General features: G+C 58.0%; 1 protein-coding gene across 1 annotated transcript in view; it reads right to left on the bottom strand.

Moving 5' to 3' along the window:
- Positions 1 to 20,605, bottom strand: part of SLIT3 (slit guidance ligand 3) — a 514,410-nt gene that overhangs the window by 11,850 nt on the left and 481,955 nt on the right. The window contains exons 18-29 of the mRNA XM_056107963.1: positions 18,949 to 19,092; positions 18,105 to 18,268; positions 16,938 to 17,070; positions 14,463 to 14,531; positions 12,993 to 13,064; positions 12,551 to 12,622; positions 5,669 to 5,740; positions 4,780 to 4,943; positions 4,218 to 4,342; positions 2,055 to 2,152; positions 1,603 to 1,742; positions 617 to 710 (exon numbers count right to left, since the gene is read on the bottom strand). Coding sequence (XP_055963938.1) covers positions 617 to 710; positions 1,603 to 1,742; positions 2,055 to 2,152; positions 4,218 to 4,342; positions 4,780 to 4,943; positions 5,669 to 5,740; positions 12,551 to 12,622; positions 12,993 to 13,064; positions 14,463 to 14,531; positions 16,938 to 17,070; positions 18,105 to 18,268; positions 18,949 to 19,092 — 1,347 coding nt within the window. The remainder of the gene's footprint in view (positions 1 to 616; positions 711 to 1,602; positions 1,743 to 2,054; positions 2,153 to 4,217; positions 4,343 to 4,779; positions 4,944 to 5,668; positions 5,741 to 12,550; positions 12,623 to 12,992; positions 13,065 to 14,462; positions 14,532 to 16,937; positions 17,071 to 18,104; positions 18,269 to 18,948; positions 19,093 to 20,605) is intronic.

The raw sequence follows: 20,605 nt of genomic DNA, 5'->3' as shown, positions 1-20,605 counted from the left end.
GGGGAACTGTACGGGGTGCTGGGGACCAAGCAGGGGTTGGCCGCATGCAAGGCGGGCATTTTCCCCACTGGGCTGTCCTGTCTCTCTGACCCCGACTTTAATGTACTTTAGTAAAAGACCTCCCTCCCCCCAGTACTCGGCTGGCCTGGAGTCTCTCTCTTTTTTGAGGGGGGTGGGTCACACTGTGTGAAGCACAGGGGTTACTTCTGGCTCATACACTCAGGAATCACTCCTGGTGGTGCTCCAGGGACTCTATGGGTTGCTGGGAATCAAACCCGGGTCGGCTGCATGCAAGGCAAACACCCTCCCCGCTGTGCTATGACTCCAGCCCGTGGCCTGGGGTCTCTTTAAGCGGCCAAAGATGCTCCTGGCCAGGCACGGTCCCATCCCCTTGGCACTAGGGCCCAGCTGGCGGAGGGCTGAGTGAGGCTAGAGAGATGCCTGGGGCAGGGGAGTGGGGTTGGGGTTCAACACCCATCTTGGGACCGTCTTCCCTTCCCTCCCTCCAACGGCAGCCCCTCCCTCCCTCCCTCCCGCCCCCCCGCAGCGTGTGTGGCCATGGGAGTGAGGATGAGGGGGGCGGGGTGGGTTGTGGCCGGACCCCAGTCTTGCTCACCGGAACCCCCGGTCCAGGGAGATGCACTTGGCGTGGTTCTGGCATAGGCTGAGCTCGGGCACGCAGGGATCCACCACCTCATCGCACAGCTCACCTGGGTGGGAGGCCGGGGAGGTGACGGGGAGCCTGGGAGCGCAGATTCCGGGAGGGTCCCCCGCTCTGCCACGGGGGTCACCCAGGCCTGCCCCCCTACCCCCCGCCCCGGCTGGAAGCAGCAAGATGGTCCTGAGCTCGCTGCAGCTGGGACGCCCCTTGTGGGTTGGGGGAGGGTGGCAAGGGCCCAGCTGAAGCCCTGAGGGTCCCCTGGGGGTGGACCTGGCTTTCGGGGTGGGGCGGGGGATGCCGGCCTCCTCTGGGTGGCTCATCTTGGGGGGACTCAGAGCTGGGGCCCAGGGGAACCCCCCTGCATTTTCACCCTGGACTGCTGTTTCCAAGACACGTGTCCTGCCTTGCTGAGGTCTTGGGGCTGGGAAGAGTTCGAGGGAGGCGGGTAGGAGGTTTGCTGGGAGAACCAGTAAGTGGGGGTGGTGGTGGTGGTGGGCTTCTGGAGGGAATCAGACCCTTGGCCGCAGGAAGCGGTGAGGGGCGGTTCCCCCTGCCTGTGTCTGTCTGTCTGTCCTCACAAATCATCCTCAGACTGTGGAGGTCCAGAGACGTCCAGGGGAAAAGTCCATTGTGAGTATGGGGTTCAGAGTCTACTGGGAGGACCTTCAATACAGACTCCGGGCGTTTAAGTCCCTTTCTGGACGTGTGAGGGTGGTGGTGCCGGGGGTTCCCCCCTCCCCGGAAGAAAGTGAGGAGCTATTCTTCTGGAACCTTCTGGAACCTTCTTTCCCCCAATAGGCGCTTTTCCCCAGGGCAGGGGTGTCTGTTAGGAAGGGGCGGTGGAGGGCACCTCGGCTGCCACTGGGGGGGCACTCTCTGAAGACTTCAAGAAGGCAGCACCCCGGGGTGGGGGGGTGGGGGGGTCAGGAGCCGGGACCCACCTGTGTAGTTGGGGGGGCAGACGCACACGTAGTTGTTGATGCCGTCCACGCATGTGGCGTTGTTCTCACAATCGTTGTCCTCACAGTCATCCGGGTTGATCTCACACCGCTGTCCCTCAAAGCCCGGGGGACAGGAGCAGCTTGGGGGGGGGGTAGGTGAAGGTGGGGGCCTGGTGAGTCTGGCTGAGCCTCATAAGAGACCACCCTGGGCTCCCTGTCCCCACCCGGGGGGGCTGATGGAGCCATCTCGCCCTGTGCCTGCCCCTGGTTGTGTTTGTTGCTCTGGGAACCCCACCCGGGATGGAAAAGGAGAGCCTGGAGCGAGCCCCACTCCCAGCCTCCAGATGGACCCCCAGGAGCTAGTGGGCGCCTCCATGCAGGGAGGGGGAAGGGCACGGCCCAGACTCTGCCTGGGAAGGCCTCGCGGTCATGCAGGCGGGTGGGAGTGGTACCTGAAGCCCTCCTTGTGGGTGTCGCTCAGCAGGCAGGTGGCACCGTGCTGGCACGGGTTCTGGATGCAGGTGTTGATGGGCACGGAGCAGTCTCGGCCCTGGGGAGCGGAGGGGCGGGGCCCACGTCACCCTCAGCAGCTCAGGGTCCCATCACACAGAAGCTGCCGGCACCTGTGTGCTCTGTACCCCCATTTCCACAGAAACTCTGTGTGTGTGTGTGTGTGTGTGTGTGTGTGTGTGTGTGTGTGTGTAGAGGGGCAGTGTGGAGAGCAAGCTGCCGGACGCGAGACCTGGACAGGAAGTGGTAATTGTCCGTCCTCCCTCTGAGCTCAGAATGGGCTCTCGCGCCCAGCTCCAAGCTCACAGGACAGGGCCAAATGACCCTGTTCCCCCCCGCCCCACCCAGGACACGCCATGAAGGGCACAGGGTGGGGGGTGCTGGGGTCTTCCCCAGCCTCTAGGAGCAGAGACCCAGGAGGCTGCACCTGGCACGGGCGGCCTGTCCCTGGGCCGGGAGGGGGCATTGAGGGTCCAGGCCCCGTGGTCAGTGCCCGGCTGGCTCGTGAGCTCCTGCTGCCCACCGGTCCATGGGAGGGGCGGTGCATCGCCATAATCCCTGCCCCCCTACCTGCCCGTGTGTGCATGCATTTGTGTGTGCACATGCGTATGTGCAGGAATGTACACGTGTGTGTGTGTGTGTGTGTGTGTGTGTGTGTGTGACTTCCTTGAGTGGCTTCAGCGGGATTCCTGTTTGTCTGGCATAGGCCCCTAGGTGGCGCTCTGACACTGTCGGAAGGCACGGGAGTTACCTGGAGGAAGCAGGGACAGGGACCCATGGACGGGACCTTCCTGCGAGAGCCAGGAGGGCTGCCTGCCCAGGTGTGTGTGTGTGTGTGTGTGTGTGTCTGTGCGTGTGTGTCTATGTGTGTCTAGACTGCCTCTGCCTCCATAACCTGGGTCCCCCACACTTATGTGTGTCTTTGTGTGTCTCTGTGTGTGAGCATGTGCATGTCTGTGTGTGTCTGAGACTGTGTGTCTGTGTGTCTATGTGTGTGTGTATATGAGTATCTGTGTGAGTGTGTGTCAGTGTATGTGTCTGTGTGAGTGTGTGTCTACATGTGTATCTGTGTGTATGTCTGTGCATATGAGTGTCTGTGTGTGTCTATGTATCTGTGTGAGCGTGTCTGTGTGTCTGTGTATGAGTGTATCTGTGTGTGTCTGTGTGTCTATGTGTGTCTGTGTATGAGTGTCTGTGTGAGTGTGTGTCTATGTGGGTATCTGTGTGTGTGTGTCTGTGTCTGAGTGTGAGTATGTCTGTGTATATGAGTGTCTATCTGTGTGTTTATCTGGATAAGCATGTCTGTGAGTATGTGTCTATGTGTGTGTGTCTGTGTATGTGAGTGTGTCTGTATCTATGTGTGTGTGTCTGTGTATGTGAGTGTGTCTGTGTGTGTCTATGTGTGTGTGTGTGTGTGTGTGTGCGCCCGCACACGGATGGCAGCCCTGCAGGAAAGAGCAGCTGTCTCTGGGGACCTGGTGGCACTGCACCAGGGCAGGGCAGAGGTGGGCGGGGAGCTCTGGGTCAGGAGGGGGCTCTTCTGTCCCTCCTGCGCTGAGAGTCCAGGCCCCCCTGGTCAGTGCCCGGCTGGCTTGTGAGCCCTCCCCGCTGCCCGCAGCCCTTGCCTCCACAGCCGGGTGTGCCACACCTGCCTGGGTTTGTGTGCAACTTCTCTGAGCCAGCTCCCAAGTCACCTGGGATGGCTGAGGATGGGGGAGGGGGGGGCTCCCCGCGGGTGCCCTCTCCCAGGGGACCAGAGCCTGGTCGCAGAGTGGCTGGGCACCCCGAGGGTCCCATTTCTGCGCTGCTGCTGCTCCCGAGGTGGACAGCGGCTCCATCCATGGGAACATACCTTTGCTCTCTGAGACTCAATTTCCCCCAAGAAAATGCAAAGGCCTGGGCGCTTCTTGGTCGCTGAGAGTGTGGCATGTCTGGGGTGTGGCAAGGAGTGGAACACGCTCCATGGGGGAGGTCAGGGCTAGTTCGGGGGCGTGGCATCGAATGGGACACGCCCACAGGACCAGGACTGGCTTAGGGGCGTGGTGATGAGCCGGACACGCCCCCACAGGGGCGTGGCCTACCGGGGCGTGGCACCGGCATCCTACCTTGTACCCATAGGGGCAGGCGCAGCGGAAATGCTCCACGGGGTCCTGGGTGCAGGTGCCGTTGTTCCTGCAGGGGCCCGAGAGGCAGGCGTCGCACTTGGCCGCGATGCTGATGTCCACGGGGCCTGCAGGGCAGAAGCACAGGGCCATCAGCAGGCTCCGTCCAGGCCAGCCGAGCCCCGAGACCGGCTGTTTTATCACTCTCCATCCATTCTTCACCCACCCATCCACCCATCCATCCATCCATCCATCCATCCATCCAACTCTCTGTCATTTTTTTTTTTTTCCGGTCATCCCAGTAGAACTCAGGGGCAATCCTTGGCTCTGCATTCAGGAGTGACCTCTGACAGCTGTCGGGGTGTTGGAGACGTGAAGGGGGGGTGATGGACTACAAAGGAGGTTGATGCCTTCACCTCCCCGCCCCCCCCCCATCCCCACTCCATCCTCTCTGGCCCCACTTTCTCCTTTGTGAACAACCAGGCCCAGATAGATGGAAGAAGTCCGGCGTGGGAACCGAGAGGGTGAAGGGGGCTCTGGCGGGCAGGGGCGGGGCGGCACCCACCTTTGCACTGGAAGCGGTGGGTGGGGGTGGTGAGCAGCAGCCGGTCGGCCATGGGTTCGGGGGTGCTGCAGCGGGCGATGCCGGGCTCCTTGAAGCCCGCCTTCACCCACTCGGAGAGCCAGCGCAGGCTGCAGTCGCAGTGCAGGGGGTTGGTGCCCAGCGCCCTAGGGCAGAGTGGGCTGTCAGCGTCGCCGGGCAGAGCAAACCCGGGAGGGGGCCGGCCACGAGGAAGGGCAGGAAGGGACCCGCACCCCACCCCGCAGTGCACCCCAGTCTGCAGCAGGGGTCATGGGGCCGCTGTGCTCTGCAGAGAAAGTTCTAGCAACCAGGAAGCAACTTCAGATCACGAGTGCCCACTTCGGGCTGCTCCTCCGCACCGAGGGCACTTGGCAAACAGCACGGGAGGGCGCTCAGGCCCCTGTGTCCAGTCACTATCCCCTTCCTGCCCCGCTGGATCCCAGCCCGGGAGGGGAACGCCCCCCCCCCTCCTGTCCATCTGTCCAATGGGAGCAGGGTCCCGGGGTGCTACATGGTGAAAGATGGGGTAGGGGGGCTTTCAACGTGACTGCTCCGAGAACAGTCAGCCCTCGGGTGGGCCTCAGTTTCCCCGTGGGGAGAGGCCTGGCGAGCGCCGGGCGCAGGAGTCGGGGTGAGTCCGGCCCTGACTGGGCGCTGCCCACGGATGTAGGTTTCACCCCTGCTTGGCGTCCCAGAAGCGGGAGCTGGTCGGGGTGAAGCCCCTACCCACCTCTCACCCCTCACCCCCACCCCCGCTATGGGCGGAGCCAGTGCCTGGCGAATAAGAAGCAGAGCCCGCAGGCCACAAGGGGCCACTGGGGACCCCCAGGGCAGCCCCTTCTCTGCACCCTGGGGGCCAGCGGGTACTCACAGGTGGGAGAGCGAAGTCAGGTCCTTGAAGGAGCCTTCGGGGACGCTGGAAATGTCGTTGCCGTGGAGGGTCCTGGAGCAGGGAGAAGCGGGGAGGTCAGGGCCCTGCTCTGGGCTCCCCAGACTGGCACCCCCAAACGGTTTCCTGCAGGCGTTCCGCTCTGCAGCATGGGAGGGGGGCGGGGAGAGGGATGGGACCTCCAAGTCAGACCTGAACCGCTGGGGTCCGAGATGGCCCCCGGACAACTGGGGACACTGGGGAGTCCCCCGAGTTCCTGGGCTTATGTATGTGGTTGCAACGGGGGTGGGGGCAGGAGATGTCCACCTACTGGAGATGTGGGCTCCCAGGGACAAGGTGCCGGCTGTGTGATGGCGGGTGAACTGACAGCCCTCTCTGGGCCTCACCTCTCAGCGTAGAGACCTGCGCCCCGGGAGGCATGTGGATGCCAGCCCTGAGTGTGAGGGCACTCAATCACCGCTACTCTCTGCGGGCAGGCCTGGCAGGGATTGTGTCATGCGATGGGGAGATTCCAGACGGGGAAGGGACCTAGCCCAGGGGGAGTCCCTGCAGTCGGACGCCGGTCTGTGTGTCAAGAGCTGGGCCCGGGTCCCGGTGAGGTGGGAAGGTGACTCCCCCGCCCTGCAGGAATCTGCTATGGGGGGTCTGGGGGTCTTGCTCAGTGCTCACCAGACCCCAGATCCCCTGTACCCTGGGTGCCGGGAACTTCTCACCGCCAAGCTGTGGGGCCGGGTGGGTGTGGGGTCACCCTGACCTCAAGGTCGGCACCCAGAGGATAGGCCCACGGGAACAAGGTCGGAGTGTAGCCTGCCGATCCCCATGTGTGGGAGGGGCACCCCCCCCCCAGAAGGAATGCCCACCTGTCGTGAGTGCGAACCCCGGGGCCCACAACTGTGCTCTTTTTTTTTGCTTTTTGGGTCATACCTGGCGATGCTCAGGGGTTACTACCGGCTCATACACTCAGGAATCACTCCTGGCGGTGCTCGGGGGACCATATGGGATGCTGGGAATCGAACCTGCGTCGGCCATGTTGATTGCGTGCAAGGCAAACGCCCTACCCACTGTGCTATCGCTCCAGCCCCCATGACTGTGCTCTTAACTTATAGTTAAGTATTATGGCGCTTGGCCTGGCCCATTTCGATGCCAGGGTAGGTCACAGCCTGCTCTGGGTTCGTCAGTCCCTCGTCGGAACCCTGTTCTTGGAGTGCTATGAACTAAGGGCAACTGAGGCTTGAGTCAAGTAAATACAGATGCCCAGGAGTAAATATCATTTTTTTTTCCTTTTTGGGTTACACCCAGAAATGCACAGGGGGTTACTCCTGGCTCTGCGCTCAGGAATTACCCCTGGCGGTGCTCAGGGGACCATATGGGATGCTGGGAATCAAACCCGGGTTGGCTGCATGCAAGGCAAACGCCCGACCCGCTGTGCTATTGCTCCAGCCCCAGTACGTATCATTTTGGAGTCAACTAACTCCCATGTTCTATAGCACAGCATCCACTGTCTTCCTGGGTCTATACAAAAAAGGACACTGCTAAATAAACCATGCCAATGACATAAAGGAAAGACAAAAGCAATATAGGATTATGAGTTGTTCCTCAGTTGCTCTGTTACAGGAGTGGCTCAGTGAGCCTTAAGCTCCCTGCGGGAGCAGCAAAGTGTTGTTATTGCACACCCAGGGATGCCTGGGTGATTCCCACACTCCTTTCCTACGTCGCCACACACGGGCTGGTACCTGCCACGGGCCCCCAAAAGACCCCAAGCTGCCAGAGCTCTCCATGCTTGGGCATCCTGGGTACCACTTCCCGCCTCCTCCTCCTCCCTCTGCAGGACAGGAGGAAGAGGGGTCACCTTGCCAGCACCTCCAGGGGCAGCGGGCCGGGAGCGTCTCCGACGCTTTTCAGTATCACTTAACCTCCAACGCGCACCATTATTTATGAGTCACACGGCCTCCTGCCTGCGATGGAGCCGCCGGGCGTCATGGCTGCTTGCTGCCTGACAAATGTCCCCGGCCCGCACTCAGTCACCTCCCAAGGAGGCCTGGGCCCCCGATTTAAAGACACAGAATGACACACAGGCCGCCTCACTCCCTTTCGCTGTGCGCTGAGCCACATGGGGCTGAGACTTGATTTTCCACAGACAGGACCAGAGCTGTGCCCTCCGCAGAGAGGGGTGCAGGCTTGGGTCAGGGTGCCTGCAGCCTTGCAGGTGTGCTCACGTGTGTATGCGTGTGCATGCACACACACGTACTCATACTCCCTCTCACACACTCATATGGTCACACACATTCACACACACACTCACACACATATTCCCTCACATACACATTGTCTCACATACACATTTTCTGTCACACACGTAAAATCATACACACAAACACATCCTCTCTCGCACACACAATCTCACACACACCTTCACACACAAACTTTCTCACACAAACACACACAATCACACACACTCTCCAACACACATATAGCCTCTCACAGTCTCACACACACCCTCATACACACTTTCTCATTAACACACACACACACACTTTTTTGCTCACACATGCACAAGTACACACACACACTCACACCCTCTTCGGGCTCTGGGCGCTAAAAGAACCGGAGATGGTGAGTGGGATCCCCACCCCCAAAGCTAACCCTTTCCAGGTGGCCTGCCCTGCCTGGAGGGGAGCGACAGCGGGGACCACACGCATACGAGGCATGGGACTTGTGTGGGGCAGGTATCAGGAAACACAGCTCAGAGGAGCTGGAATGTCTGTGAGAATGGCCCGGCTATTTTCAGATGAGGAAAGGAGCAGCTCATTGCCACGAAGCGTTTTTTCGCTTGAGGCTCCCCCACCACCTCTTCTGTGGTGTTTCCTGAGCACACTCACACACTCTCTCACAGTCACACAATCTCACACACATACTCACACACACACTCTCTCACAGACACACACTCTCTTGCAGACACATTCTCACACACACTCTCACAAACACATTTTCTCACACACTCACACTCTCACAGATATACATACATTCACACACTCTCACAAACACATTCTCACAGACACATTCACACACATACATTCTCTCACACACACTCTCACAGACACACATTCTCACACACACACTCTCACAGATATACATACATTCACACGCTCTCTCACAGACACACATTCTCACAGACACACACACACACTCTCACAGATACACACATTCTCTCACACACTCACTCTACAGATATATACTCACTCTCAGACACACATTCTCACACACACTTACATATACACACACACTCAACAGATATATACACACACTCACATTTTCACACATATACTCACACACTCTCACAGACACAAATATTCACACACACTCTCATAGACATACCCTCACACACACACTCTCTCTTTCAGAGATACATTCTCTTTCTCTCACACACACACTCTCTCACAGACACACACTCTCTTGCAGACACATTCTCACACACACACTCTCACAAACATTTTCTCACACACTCACACTCTCACAGATATACATACATTCACACACTCTCACATACACATTCTCACAGACACATTCACACACATACATTCTCTCACACACACTCTCACAGACACACATTCTCACACACTCTCACAGATATACATACATTCACACACTCTATCACAGACACACATTCTCACAGACACACTCACATGCACACTCTCACAGATACACACATTCTCTCACACACTCACTCTACAGATACACACTCACTCTCACAGACACACATTCTCACACACACTTACATATACACACACTCACATTCTCACGCATATACTCACACACTCTCACAGACACAAATATTCACACACATTCTCATAGACATACCCTCACACACACACACTCTCTCTTTCAGAGATACATTCTCTTTCTCTCACACACACACTTTCTCACAGACACACACACTCACACTCTCTTTCCACCAGCATCTCCATCGGTGGCACCAGTGCGGGGAACATTTACATTTCTGCTGAAAAACGACAGAACCGTCTAGATGGGGGGGCGTGGAACCTCTCCCCACTTGCTGGGGGAGAGGATGCGGGCACAAGACAAACACGAGACACGCAGAGCAATGCGTGCCCTTCTGCCAAACACAGTTACCTGACAAACCCGTCCAATGCTGCTGGCTAACGCCCCCCAGCCTTATATGAGATCCACCTGCTACTGCGCCGCCGTGCCCAGCCCAGTATGTCAGGCATCTGGGTGGGCTCCAGAGGGTGCCACTGAGGGTAGATGGTGCCTCCCTGTCTAGCCCAAGGGACTGTGAATATGTACATGTAGCCCCCTCTTGAGGGCCAGCCTGCACCCCGCTGACCCCCCTCCTGACTCCCCAGTCAGCTGCCCACATAATGAGGGAGGCCAGCGCCGCCTCAGCCCTGCCAAGGAGGGGTGCGGCTCTCCCGCTGTGGGGCTGACTGTGACTGGGAACCGTGTTTCCAAATCCCCTGAGGAGGCGAGTAAAGAAGAAGTGACAGTAACGGATGGCACGCTGTCACTGTGGGTCCTTCTCCCCCCCTCCCACTCCCCTGGATTTTTTTTTTTTGCTTTTTGGGTGTGTCACACCTGGCGATGCACAGGGGTTCCTCTTGGCTCTGCACTCAGGAATCACTCTTGGCAGTGCTCAGGCGACCCTATGGGATGCTGGGAATCGAACCCGGGTTGGCCACGTGTAAGGTAAACGCCCTACCCGCTGTGCTATTGCTCCAGCCCTGAGAATTGATTTTTAATAACAGGTGCAGGTGTCATGGGGTTGGAGCCGTCGCTGACACGGGGGTTTGGTGGGCCTTGACCAATCACGCCGGCCAGTAGGCTGGATTCGGCCACTGTCTCCCCACTTTCTGGGTAGCACTTGATTCGGGGCCAGCAGCAGAACCCATCGGGGCCTGTTTCCCTGTGCGACAGTGGGTAACAGCAGTGCTGCCTGAAGTGACGTGAGCCGGTGGCCCGAAAGTGCCCCTCAGACATTCTTCTGGGGAATCCAGGAACATGGGAAAGCGAGACACAGACGGGCTGCCACGCATCTGCAGTGTCTGTTTTCATGGGAGCAGCGTCCTGGGCACCCCCCATGGCCAGTGGAATCCGCGGAATGGGGGGATGCTCAAAAATTGAGGTTCCGGAGCTGGAGCGATAGTACAGCGGGGAGGGTGTTTGCCTTGCACGCGGTCGACCCGGGTTCGATTCCCAGCATCCCATATGGTTCCCTGAGCACTGCCAGGAGTAATTCCTGAGTGCAGAGCCAGGAGGAAACCCTGTGCATGGCTAGGTGTGACCAAAACCAAAAAAAAAAAAGCAAACAAAAAAAAGTTGAGGTTTGGGGGGAAAAGGCAGCTCAGATGGAGAAGGGACCACCAAGTATGGGGTACATGACCCCCCGATGACTGTGCGGATAGGGACATGTGAGGCCGCGAGAGGGGGTGTGGGACAGTGGGATATGCCACAGCCACTAGGCAAAATGTCACTGTCACTGTCCTCCCATTGTTCATCGATTTGCTCGAGCGGGCCCAGTAACATTGTGAAACTTGTTCCTGTGTTTGGCATATCGAATACGTCACGGGGAGCTTGCCAGGCTCTGCCGTGCGGGCGAGATACTCTCGGTAGCTTGCCGGGCTCTCCGAGAGGGGTGGAGGAATCGGACTCAGGTTGGCCGTGTCGGCTGCGTGCAAGGCAAACGCCCTACCACTGTGCTATCGCTCCAGCCAGCAAAATGAAGTCATAAAATTCGCTTATAGATGGATGGACCTGGAGAGTCTCATGCTGAGTGAAGTGAGTCAGAAGGACAGGGACAGATATGGAACGGCTGCCCTCATTTGTGGGATATTAAAAAAAATTAGTATGAGACTCATATCCAAGGCCACGGAAAACAGGGCCCAGGAGGACTGGCCAGTGGTTGGACGCTTGCCACAAGTGTGTGTTGGGGGCAGAGGGCAGTTAGGATAGGGAAGGGACCAGTAGGACAAGAATCGTTGGAAATGGTCATGCTGGACAAGAACTGGGTAGGTAAAGGGATGTACCTGATAACCTTTCAGTATCTGTATTTGCAAATATAATGCCCAAAAGGAGAGGTAGAGGAAGGAAGGGAGGGACGGAGGGAGGGAGGGAGGAAGGGAAGGAGGGGGGAGAGAGAGAGAAACATTGGGATCATTGGCGGTGGGAAACGTACACTGGTGAAGGGATGGGTGTTGGAACATTGTATGACTGACACCCAATCATGAACAGTATCTCACTATGATTCAATTAAAAATAAATAAATAAATAAAAATTGAAGGGGCCAGAGCGCTAGCAGAGCAGGTAGGGCATTTGCCAACCTGGGTTCGATCCCCCGCATCCCATAGGTGTCCCACGAGCACCGCCAGGAGTGACTCCTGAGTGCAGAGCCAGGAGTACGCCCTGAGCATCGCCAGGTGTGACTTGAGAAAACAAAGAGAAATAAAGAAGGGGGTGTATGAGCACCCCTCAGCGGAAGTGTGGGTGAGTACGCCAACGGATGAGGCTACAGTTGCAGCCAGCTGGGAGCACCGCCTGGGCGAACACACACACACACACACACACACACGAACACACATACACACGCAAGCATACACACGCGCACACACGTACGCAAACCCACACACACATACATACACACACGCACGCACACACGCATACACACGCACACATACACACATGCACGCACACACATGACCGCATGATGGTGCAACTTCAAGGCTGCCCCAACCCAGCCACAGGAGCTCACAACAATGACAAGTCAATCCCCCCCAGCCCCCTTAGCCCCCTGTCCCCCTCCCCCCAGCCCCAGTGGCCACGCAGGGCTGGCCGTCCCCTGCAGGTACTCACAGCACGCGCAGGGAGCGCAGCCCGTCGAAGGCGTGCAGGGGGATGCAGCGGAGCCGGTTGTAGCTCAGGATCCTGCGGGAGGGAGATGTGGGGCTGGCACGGAGCGAGAAGGTGGGGGGTCCCTCCACGGGGGAGGAGCACCACCCATGGAGCCTGGGGCTGCCTTCGGTGGCCGCGCCCCTCCCGCTGGGGCCCAGACAGCGCTGCCTTGCCCAGCGTCCCTCTTTGCCTTTCCGGGGGACCCGGCAGCCTGCTCAGGGTTACTCCTGGCTCTGTGCTCAGGGGATCAAGAGGTGCCACTTGTAGCCCCCGACTCTCTCTCTGATCCCTGCAACTTGCTTCTCTCCTTCGTGCTGTGTGTGTGTGTGTGTGTGTGTGTGTGTGTGTGGGCTGCAGGTGCCACTGCCCGCTGCCCCCTCGCCCCCAGCACCCCCGTACTCACAAGGTGGAGAGGTGAGACATGTTTCGGAAGGTGTAGTTGGCCAGCACCCCGATGCTGTTGTTGCTCAGGTCACTAGGGTGGGGGGAGCAGAAGGACCACACCTGAAAAGCCGGCTGCAGCCCAAGGAGGTTGGGTCGCACCCCAGCACACACACACACGCACACACAGACACACATATACACATAAACATGCGCCTGCCTGCCGACCCCATCTGCCCAGCACACACACACATAGACACACACACACACACACACGCCTGCTGTCCCCATCTGCCCAGCACACACACACGTATACACATAAACATGTGCCTGTCTGCTGTCCCCATCTGCCCAGCACACACACACACACACACACACAACACATATACACATAAACATGCGCCTGTCTGCTGTCCCCATCTGCTCAGCACACACACACACACATACACACGCTTGCCGTCCCCATCTGCCCAGCACACACACATATACACACACACACACACACACACACACACGCCTGCTGTTCCCATCTGCCCAGCACACACACACACACACCTCTCCACCTGCCTGTTCCTTGGGGCACCAGTTAACCCGCCCAGGTGCATTCGCTGTACCCCTCCGGCCAGCCACCTCCCCTCATCCATGATTCCCACTCACGTCCACCTCATTCTCCCAGCAGAATGTGGCACCGAGCCTCCTGCAGTGCTCAGAGCTGACGCCTGGCTCTGAGCTCAAGGATGAATCTTGGCGGGGCTCAAGGGACCACGTAGGGGTGCCAGGGGTGAACCCGGGCGGGCTGGCTGCGTTCAGACAGGCACCTTCCCTGCTGGACCACTGCCCTGGGCCTAAGGCAGGCTTTTCTTTTCTTTTTTTGCTTTTTGGGTCACACCCAGCGATGCACATGGGTGATTCCTGGCTCTGCACTCAGGAATTACTCTTGGTGGTGCTCAGGGGGACCCTATGGAATGCTGGGAATCGAACCCAGGTTGGCTGAGTGCAAGGCAAATGCCCTATCTGCTGTGCTATCGTTCTAGCCCCTGAGGGTTTTTTTCCCCCTGAAATAGGGGCAGGAGAGCACCGAAGTTTGGGAACATCCCCATGGGTGGGCTCCTCCTCCTGACCCTCCTGGGCCCAGTTGCCCTGTTGTTCCTCACGGGACCGTCCCTGTCTCCAGCCCCTGCCTGCCTGCACCCCAGTTTGGGCCTTGCACCCGGGACACTTTCTGGGGGGCACCCAGAGGAAACGCCACACGCATTTCCAGCCAAGTTTAGGGCAACTGCGGGCATTCGAGAACGGCAGCTGGGCTGAGGGCTCCAGGGAAAGGAAGTGGACCCCGAGGTCGGAGGCACACAGGAAGGAAGGGGTGGGGTGGGCGGGGTCAGTGGCCTCAGCAATGTGAGACTCTTGCTGTTGGCCTGCTAACTTCTGCCAGCCTCTCTCCTGCCCCCCAACCTCTTTGAGGCGCAAGCTTCCCCAGCAAGGGGCCCCTTACATCAGAGTGAGGTGCCGCAGGGCCGAGAGTTCCCGGGGGACGGCTGTCAAGTGGTTCCCTTCCAGGTACCTGCAAGAGAAGGGGAGACCGATGCTGGACCAGGAAGGCCCCCCACCCCGTCCCTGCCCCCACTGGGCCTCCGGGACCTTCCCAGCCAGCCCATCTCCATCACACGTGCCCACCACGCCCTCCCCCTTCCAAGCACGCGCTGCATCTCAGGTGGGAGGTTCAGAGCACAGTCAGATTCAGTGCATGATGCTGTGTGACCTGGGGTAGGTGACTCGGCCCCTCTGAGCTTGCATTTTTCCTCCTCTGAAAAGTGGGGCCTGCCATAGTCAGCCTGTCCTCCCGGGCCCTCGCGCTCCTGCTCCCTCAGAGACCTGCATCCACGCCTCCTGCCACAAAGGACCATGCACGCAGCCAGCAGGGCGGTGTGTGCACATATATGTGTGTGTGCCTGTACTGATGTGTACTTACGTGTGTGTATGTATGGACATGCACCCATGTGTGTACATGCATGCAGTATTAGTGTGTACATACCTGTGTGTACTGGTATGTATAAGCATGTGTACACAGACATGTGTAGATGCTAGTGTGTGCATGTCCGTGCATGCAGTACTGTGTACATACATGTATATGCATGGCACATGAACTGATGTGTGTACATTCATGTATGCATGTATATGCATGCAGTACTAGCATGTGTACATGTGTGTACTGGTGTGTATAAGCACGTGCTCACAGACATGTGTATATGCTGGTGTGTGCATGTCCGTGCATGCAGTACGAGGGTGCACATGCGTGTGCATGCATGGACACAAACTGATGTGTGTACATGCATGTGTGCACATATATGCATGTAGTACTAGTGTGTGCACACGTGCATACTGGTCTGTATGTGCATGTGCACACAGACATGTGTACATGCTGCTGTGTATACATGCAGTATGCAGTACTGTGTATACATACATGTGTATGCATGGGCATGAACTGATGTGTGTGCATCCGTGTGTGCAAGTATATGCATGCCGTACTAGCATGTGTGAACATGTGTGTACTGGTGTGTATATGTATCTGCACACAGACATGTGCACATGCTGTGTGTGCACGGACCTGCGTACACATCCTGAGTGCACACACATGTGCTCACTGTGTGTGCGCCCATGCACAGAGGGGTCTGCGAGGGCCAGGACTGAGGGGACTCCATGTCCCCCTGTGGATGGTCCTACCTGCCGTGTGGCCAGGGGAGGGGGGAGGGGACCCCATTTTCCTTGCTGACGGCCCTGCCTGCTCCTCATTGGAGCCCGCAGCCCCTCTCTGCTGCCTTTGGACACTCGCCCCGTTACTTCCTTTGCTTCTCCTCAGAGGAGGGGGATTTGTTTGGCTGGGAGGTTGGCAGCTGGGTCTGAGATCACGAAGGGCGTCAGGGTCTCGGCAAGAGAGTCAGGGAGCTGCCTCAGCTGATGCCCCCGAGCCCCTGACGCAGCCTCTGGCAGACTTGCTGGGTGGTGACGGGTAGGGGGGGTTGTGTGAGGGTCATGTGTCTGCCGCACCCCCCACCCCAAGCACCCATTTCCAGAGCAGGGAAGCTGCCGCCCCAAGGCCTTCAGTTGGCTTCAGAATTACAGGCAGTGACCTTTGTTATCTGGGGGCCTGTTTTCCCGCATTCTCTGCTCTTCACCAGGTGCCACTTGGCTCTCTGCCCCGGGCAAGGGACACCCCAGGGTCCTCCGTGGCCCAGGCCTGGCGCCCTGTCCAGCCCCAGGAAAGGGTGGGGAGAGCACTTTCTATGGGACGAGGCATTCATTTGCTCATCTGATTTCCTAGGCACCATCACGTCTGTCCTATCTCCCCTTCCTTCTCTCCCTCCTGGTTCCAACCTCCTCCCGGGGTTTAGGGAAAGCCGGAAGCTGGAGCCGTCCTCTCGAAGACAGACCCAGCGCACCGTCCCACTGGAGGGCTGGGCAGCGGGTCTGGGGTTATACTGCGGTGTCTGAGGGCGCAGCCCAGAACAAGCCTGAGGTGTGGGGGTGGGGGTGGGTGGCTCCGGCTTCCTGTGGGCCCTGGGACTCCCCTCCCTCTCCCTCCTAATCGTGGGCCCCTCCCCCTACACCCAGGAGAGTAGCACCCTTCCTCTCCCCAGGGGAGCTGGCTCTTTTGTCAATTTTCAGTGCTTAGTACCCAGCAAACCTCAACCTCCCTGCCTCCCAGGCACTGACTGCTGTGAGTGGGGGTCCCTTCCTGCCTGGCTGCTCAGGGCCAGCAGACACCCGGGGTGCCCGGATACACACGTGTGGGGTGAAGGAAGGAACCCATGTGGTCTGGTGTGCAGTGCGGGCTGCTCCCTGGTCATGGCTGCCCAGCTTTCCGGAACCTTCCAGGACCTTCCGCGGAGCCCCTCTCTCCTGGGATCCAGCCCAGTGGGGCGCACCCCGGGGTGCTGGGGGGGTCGCACACGCACAAGGGGGTACTCACAGCTCCGTGACGTCCTTGGGGATGCCCTTGGGCAGCACACGCAGGCCCTGGTTGCTGCATCGCACCACCGTGTCCACGCAGGTGCACTGCGCCGGGCAGCGTGGGCCCAGCCGGCAGCTGTTCTCATCGTTGCCTGTGGAGGGGGCACAAAGGGAGTGTGAGGGGATGCACCCGGGGTCCCCAAGTGGGGTACAGGCAGGGCTACCACATCTCTGCTCGAAGATGGAAAAGGGATTGAGCAGAGCTAGATACAGGAAGGACCCCTCAACCCCCCCACCACAGGCCATGGAAGGAAGGAGCCATGGGGATGAGCATGACCTCCATGGGGGATGGGCATGGAACCCACGGGTATGGGTATGGCCTCCACAGGGATGGGCATGGCACCCATGGATGTGTGCATGGCTTCCACGGGAATGGGCATGGCACCCATGGATGTGGGCGTGGCTTCCATGGGAGTGGGCGTGGCACCACAGATGAGGGTGTGGCCTCCACAGGGACGGGCATGGCACTCACAGATATGGGCATGACTTCTATGGGAGTGGGCGTAGCACCTATGGGTATGGGTGTGGCCTCCACAGAGATGGACGTGGCACCCATGGATGTGTGCGTGGCTTCCATGGGAGTGTGCGTGGCACCTACGGGTATGGGCGTGGCCTCCAGAAGGATGGGAGTGACACCCATGGATGTGTGCGTGGCTTCCATGGGAGTGTGCGTGGCACCTACGGGTATGGGCGTGGCCTCCACAAAGATGGGCGTGGCCTCCATGGACATGGGCGTGGTTTCCATGGGAGCGGGGCACCCAAGAGCATGGGTGTGGCCTCCACGGGGTGGGCGTGGCATTCATGGATATGGGTGTGGCTTCCATGGGAGTAAGCGTGGCTCCTACAGGTATGGGTGTGGCGTCCACGGGAATGGGCGTGGTGTCCAAGGGAATGGGCGTGGCGTCCAAGGGAATGGGCGTGGCATTCACGGATGCGCATGGCCTGTAGACTTTCTGTGTCCTCCCCTGCCTGCTAGGGGTGTTCTCATAGATGGCCCCAGCCACCGTGTTTCGCAGATGCCGGTGTCCTGGGATGACTACCTGCCCGGGGGTGGGGGGAGGAGTCGAATGTCTAAGGCAGGGACCCCTTTGCATCTCTGGGAGCTTCCCCACACGTGCCCACTGACCTTCGCAGGTGAAGTCCTGGATGGCCACATCCTGGATGGGGATCTCCTTGAGGAAGAAGGGTCGCTGGCAGCGTGGGTTCCCACTCACCACCCGCCGCCTCCGGAGCCACCTGCCCAACCAGGCGAGGTGGCAGTTGCAGTTGAAGGGGTTGGACAGGAGGTTTCTAGGTGGGGGGAGACAAGGACGGTTGGAGGGGCTGTTCCCCTTGAGCCAGTTGAGAACGGGGGAGGTAGGAGGAAACGCCGGGAAAGGGGGGTGCATGCGTGGTGTTTGCCGAGGCATCTTGGCAGCCCTCTGGAGGTGACCCTGCTCCCTGATCTCAATCACCCCACACTGGGTGCCTTGGAACCTTCAGTGGTCCCAGCTCTGTCCCCGACCACCTCGCCAGGAGTTCTTAGACTACCAAGCCCCTCTCTCCCCCCAGGGAAATGAGGACTTCTGCCTGACCTGATCTTCCCATCACCCCCTCATTTCCTCAGCACCTGGGGGTCAGCCTGTGCTGCCCTCCTGCACGACCCCCAGGAACCTGTCTCTGGGCATTCCCTGACCTGGACTCCGGGCCTGAGGCGCATCTGTCCAAGTGCACGGGGGCTTAGGACATGAAGTGGCTTTCTCAGGTGCTCTGGACCTCTTCCACTCTGCTGGGATCTCCATACCAGCCCACCCCAGGGCCTTTGCACAGGCTTTTTCTGCTGGAGGACCCACGAGGTCTCCTCCCTTGAAGGGGCCCTGACTCGTCCCCGACATGACAGGTTCTGGTGGGCTCGCAGACCACCTATCAGCTCCTGGGTAGTACTGGTGCCTGGAAGGGAGAGGGTCTGGTATTGGGGTGCTGGGACTCACATGGTGGAGAGGGAGACGAGCGTGGTGAAGGCGCCGGGTGCGATGGTGCTGAGCCGGTTGTCGTACAGGGACAGCAGCCGCACGGAGCTCAGGCCCGCGAACGTGTCGTTGCTGACGCAGCTGAGCAGGTTACTCCGCAGCATCCTGTGGGGCAAGGCACAGGCGTCCTCCTTCTGGTTCCCCGCGTGTGCGAGGCTGTGTGGGTCAGTGGACGTGTGTAAGAGAGTCTCGGTCTCTGTATGTGTATGAATGTGTGTGTATCTGAGTCTATGTGAGTAAGAGGTGTGTGTGTAAACGTGAGTGTCTGAGTCTGTTTGTGTGAGTATGTAAATACGTGTGTCTGTGTGAATGTGAGAGTGAGTACACAAATGTGTGTGTCTGTGTCTGTGTGTGAGTGTATAAATGTTTGAGTGTCTGGCTCTGTGTGTATGTAAATGTGTGAGTCTGTAAATGTGTGAGTCTGTGTGTGTATGTAAATGTGTGTGTCTGAGTCTGTGTGTGAGTGTAAATGTGTGTGTGAGTCTGTGTGTGAGTGTAAATGTGTGTGTGAGTCTGTGTGTGAGTGTAAATGTGTGTGTGAGTCTGTGTGTGAGTGTGAGTATGTAAATGTGTGTGTCTGTGTGAGTGTGTAAATGTGTCTGAGAGTATATAAATGTATGTGAGTCTGTGTGAATGTGACAGTGAGCATGTAAATGTGTGTATCTGAGTCTGTGTGTGAGTGTGAGTGTATAAATGTGTCTGTGAGTGTGAGAGTTGTGAGTATGTAAATGTATGTGTGAGTCTGTGTGAGCGTGAGTGTGCAGTGTATATAAATGTGTGAGTATACACGTCTGAATGCGAGGGTGTGTGTGTATGTGTGAATGTGTGTGAGTACGTGAGAGTGTGTGAGTGTGTGTGTGTGAATGTATGTGAGTGTGAGAGTGTGGATATGTGTGTGAGAGTGAATGTGTGTGAGTGTATGTGTCTCTATATGTGAGTTTGTGAGTGTGCATATGCGTGTGTGAGTGTCTGAGTGTCTGAGTCTGTGAGTGTGTGTATGTGTGTGACCGTGCAAGGCTGTATGTGTGAGAGTATGTGTGTATATGTGAGTATTTGAGTCTGTATATGAGTGCGGGAATGAATGTGTGTGTGAGGCCGTGTGTGGTTGTGTGTGTTTTCGGTCTCTGTATGTGTATGAGTCTATACGTGAGAGTTTGAGCCTGCGAGTGTGAAAGTATGTATATGTGTGAGTGTGAATGTGTATGTGACTGTGTTTGTATAAATGTGCATGTCCGTGTTTGAGTCTGTGTGTGAGGGTAAGAATATGTGTGCGGGTGTGTGAGAGTATGTGCATGTATGTGAGTGTGTATGTGTGAGGCTGTGTGTTTGTGTGTGTGTCTCAGTGAGTATATTTGTGTGAGTAAGATGCTGTGCCAGCCCCAAACTCAGCGCAGTCATGTGGCTCCGACACCCCCCACCCCTCCCACTGTGCACACATTCTGGCTTGAGCCCCCATCCGTGCTCTCGGAGTAGGGGACATGAACATGTGTATGGTTATGAGTGAATGAATATTGTGTGGCTATTTCTGGGCAGGAAGGGAGAACTGAGGTGTAAGTGCTCTCTCTCTCTCTCTCTCAGCTCCTGGAGTGACTTCCTCTGTGGAACCTTAGGCCCAGCA

Source organism: Sorex fumeus, unplaced genomic scaffold (genome assembly GCF_029834395.1).
Source record: "Sorex fumeus unplaced genomic scaffold, SorFum_2.1 ptg000187l, whole genome shotgun sequence".
Taxonomy (NCBI): Eukaryota; Metazoa; Chordata; class Mammalia; order Eulipotyphla; family Soricidae; genus Sorex; species Sorex fumeus.
Note: the sequence above shows the minus strand (reverse complement) of the source record. Positions and strands in the feature narration are given on the sequence as shown.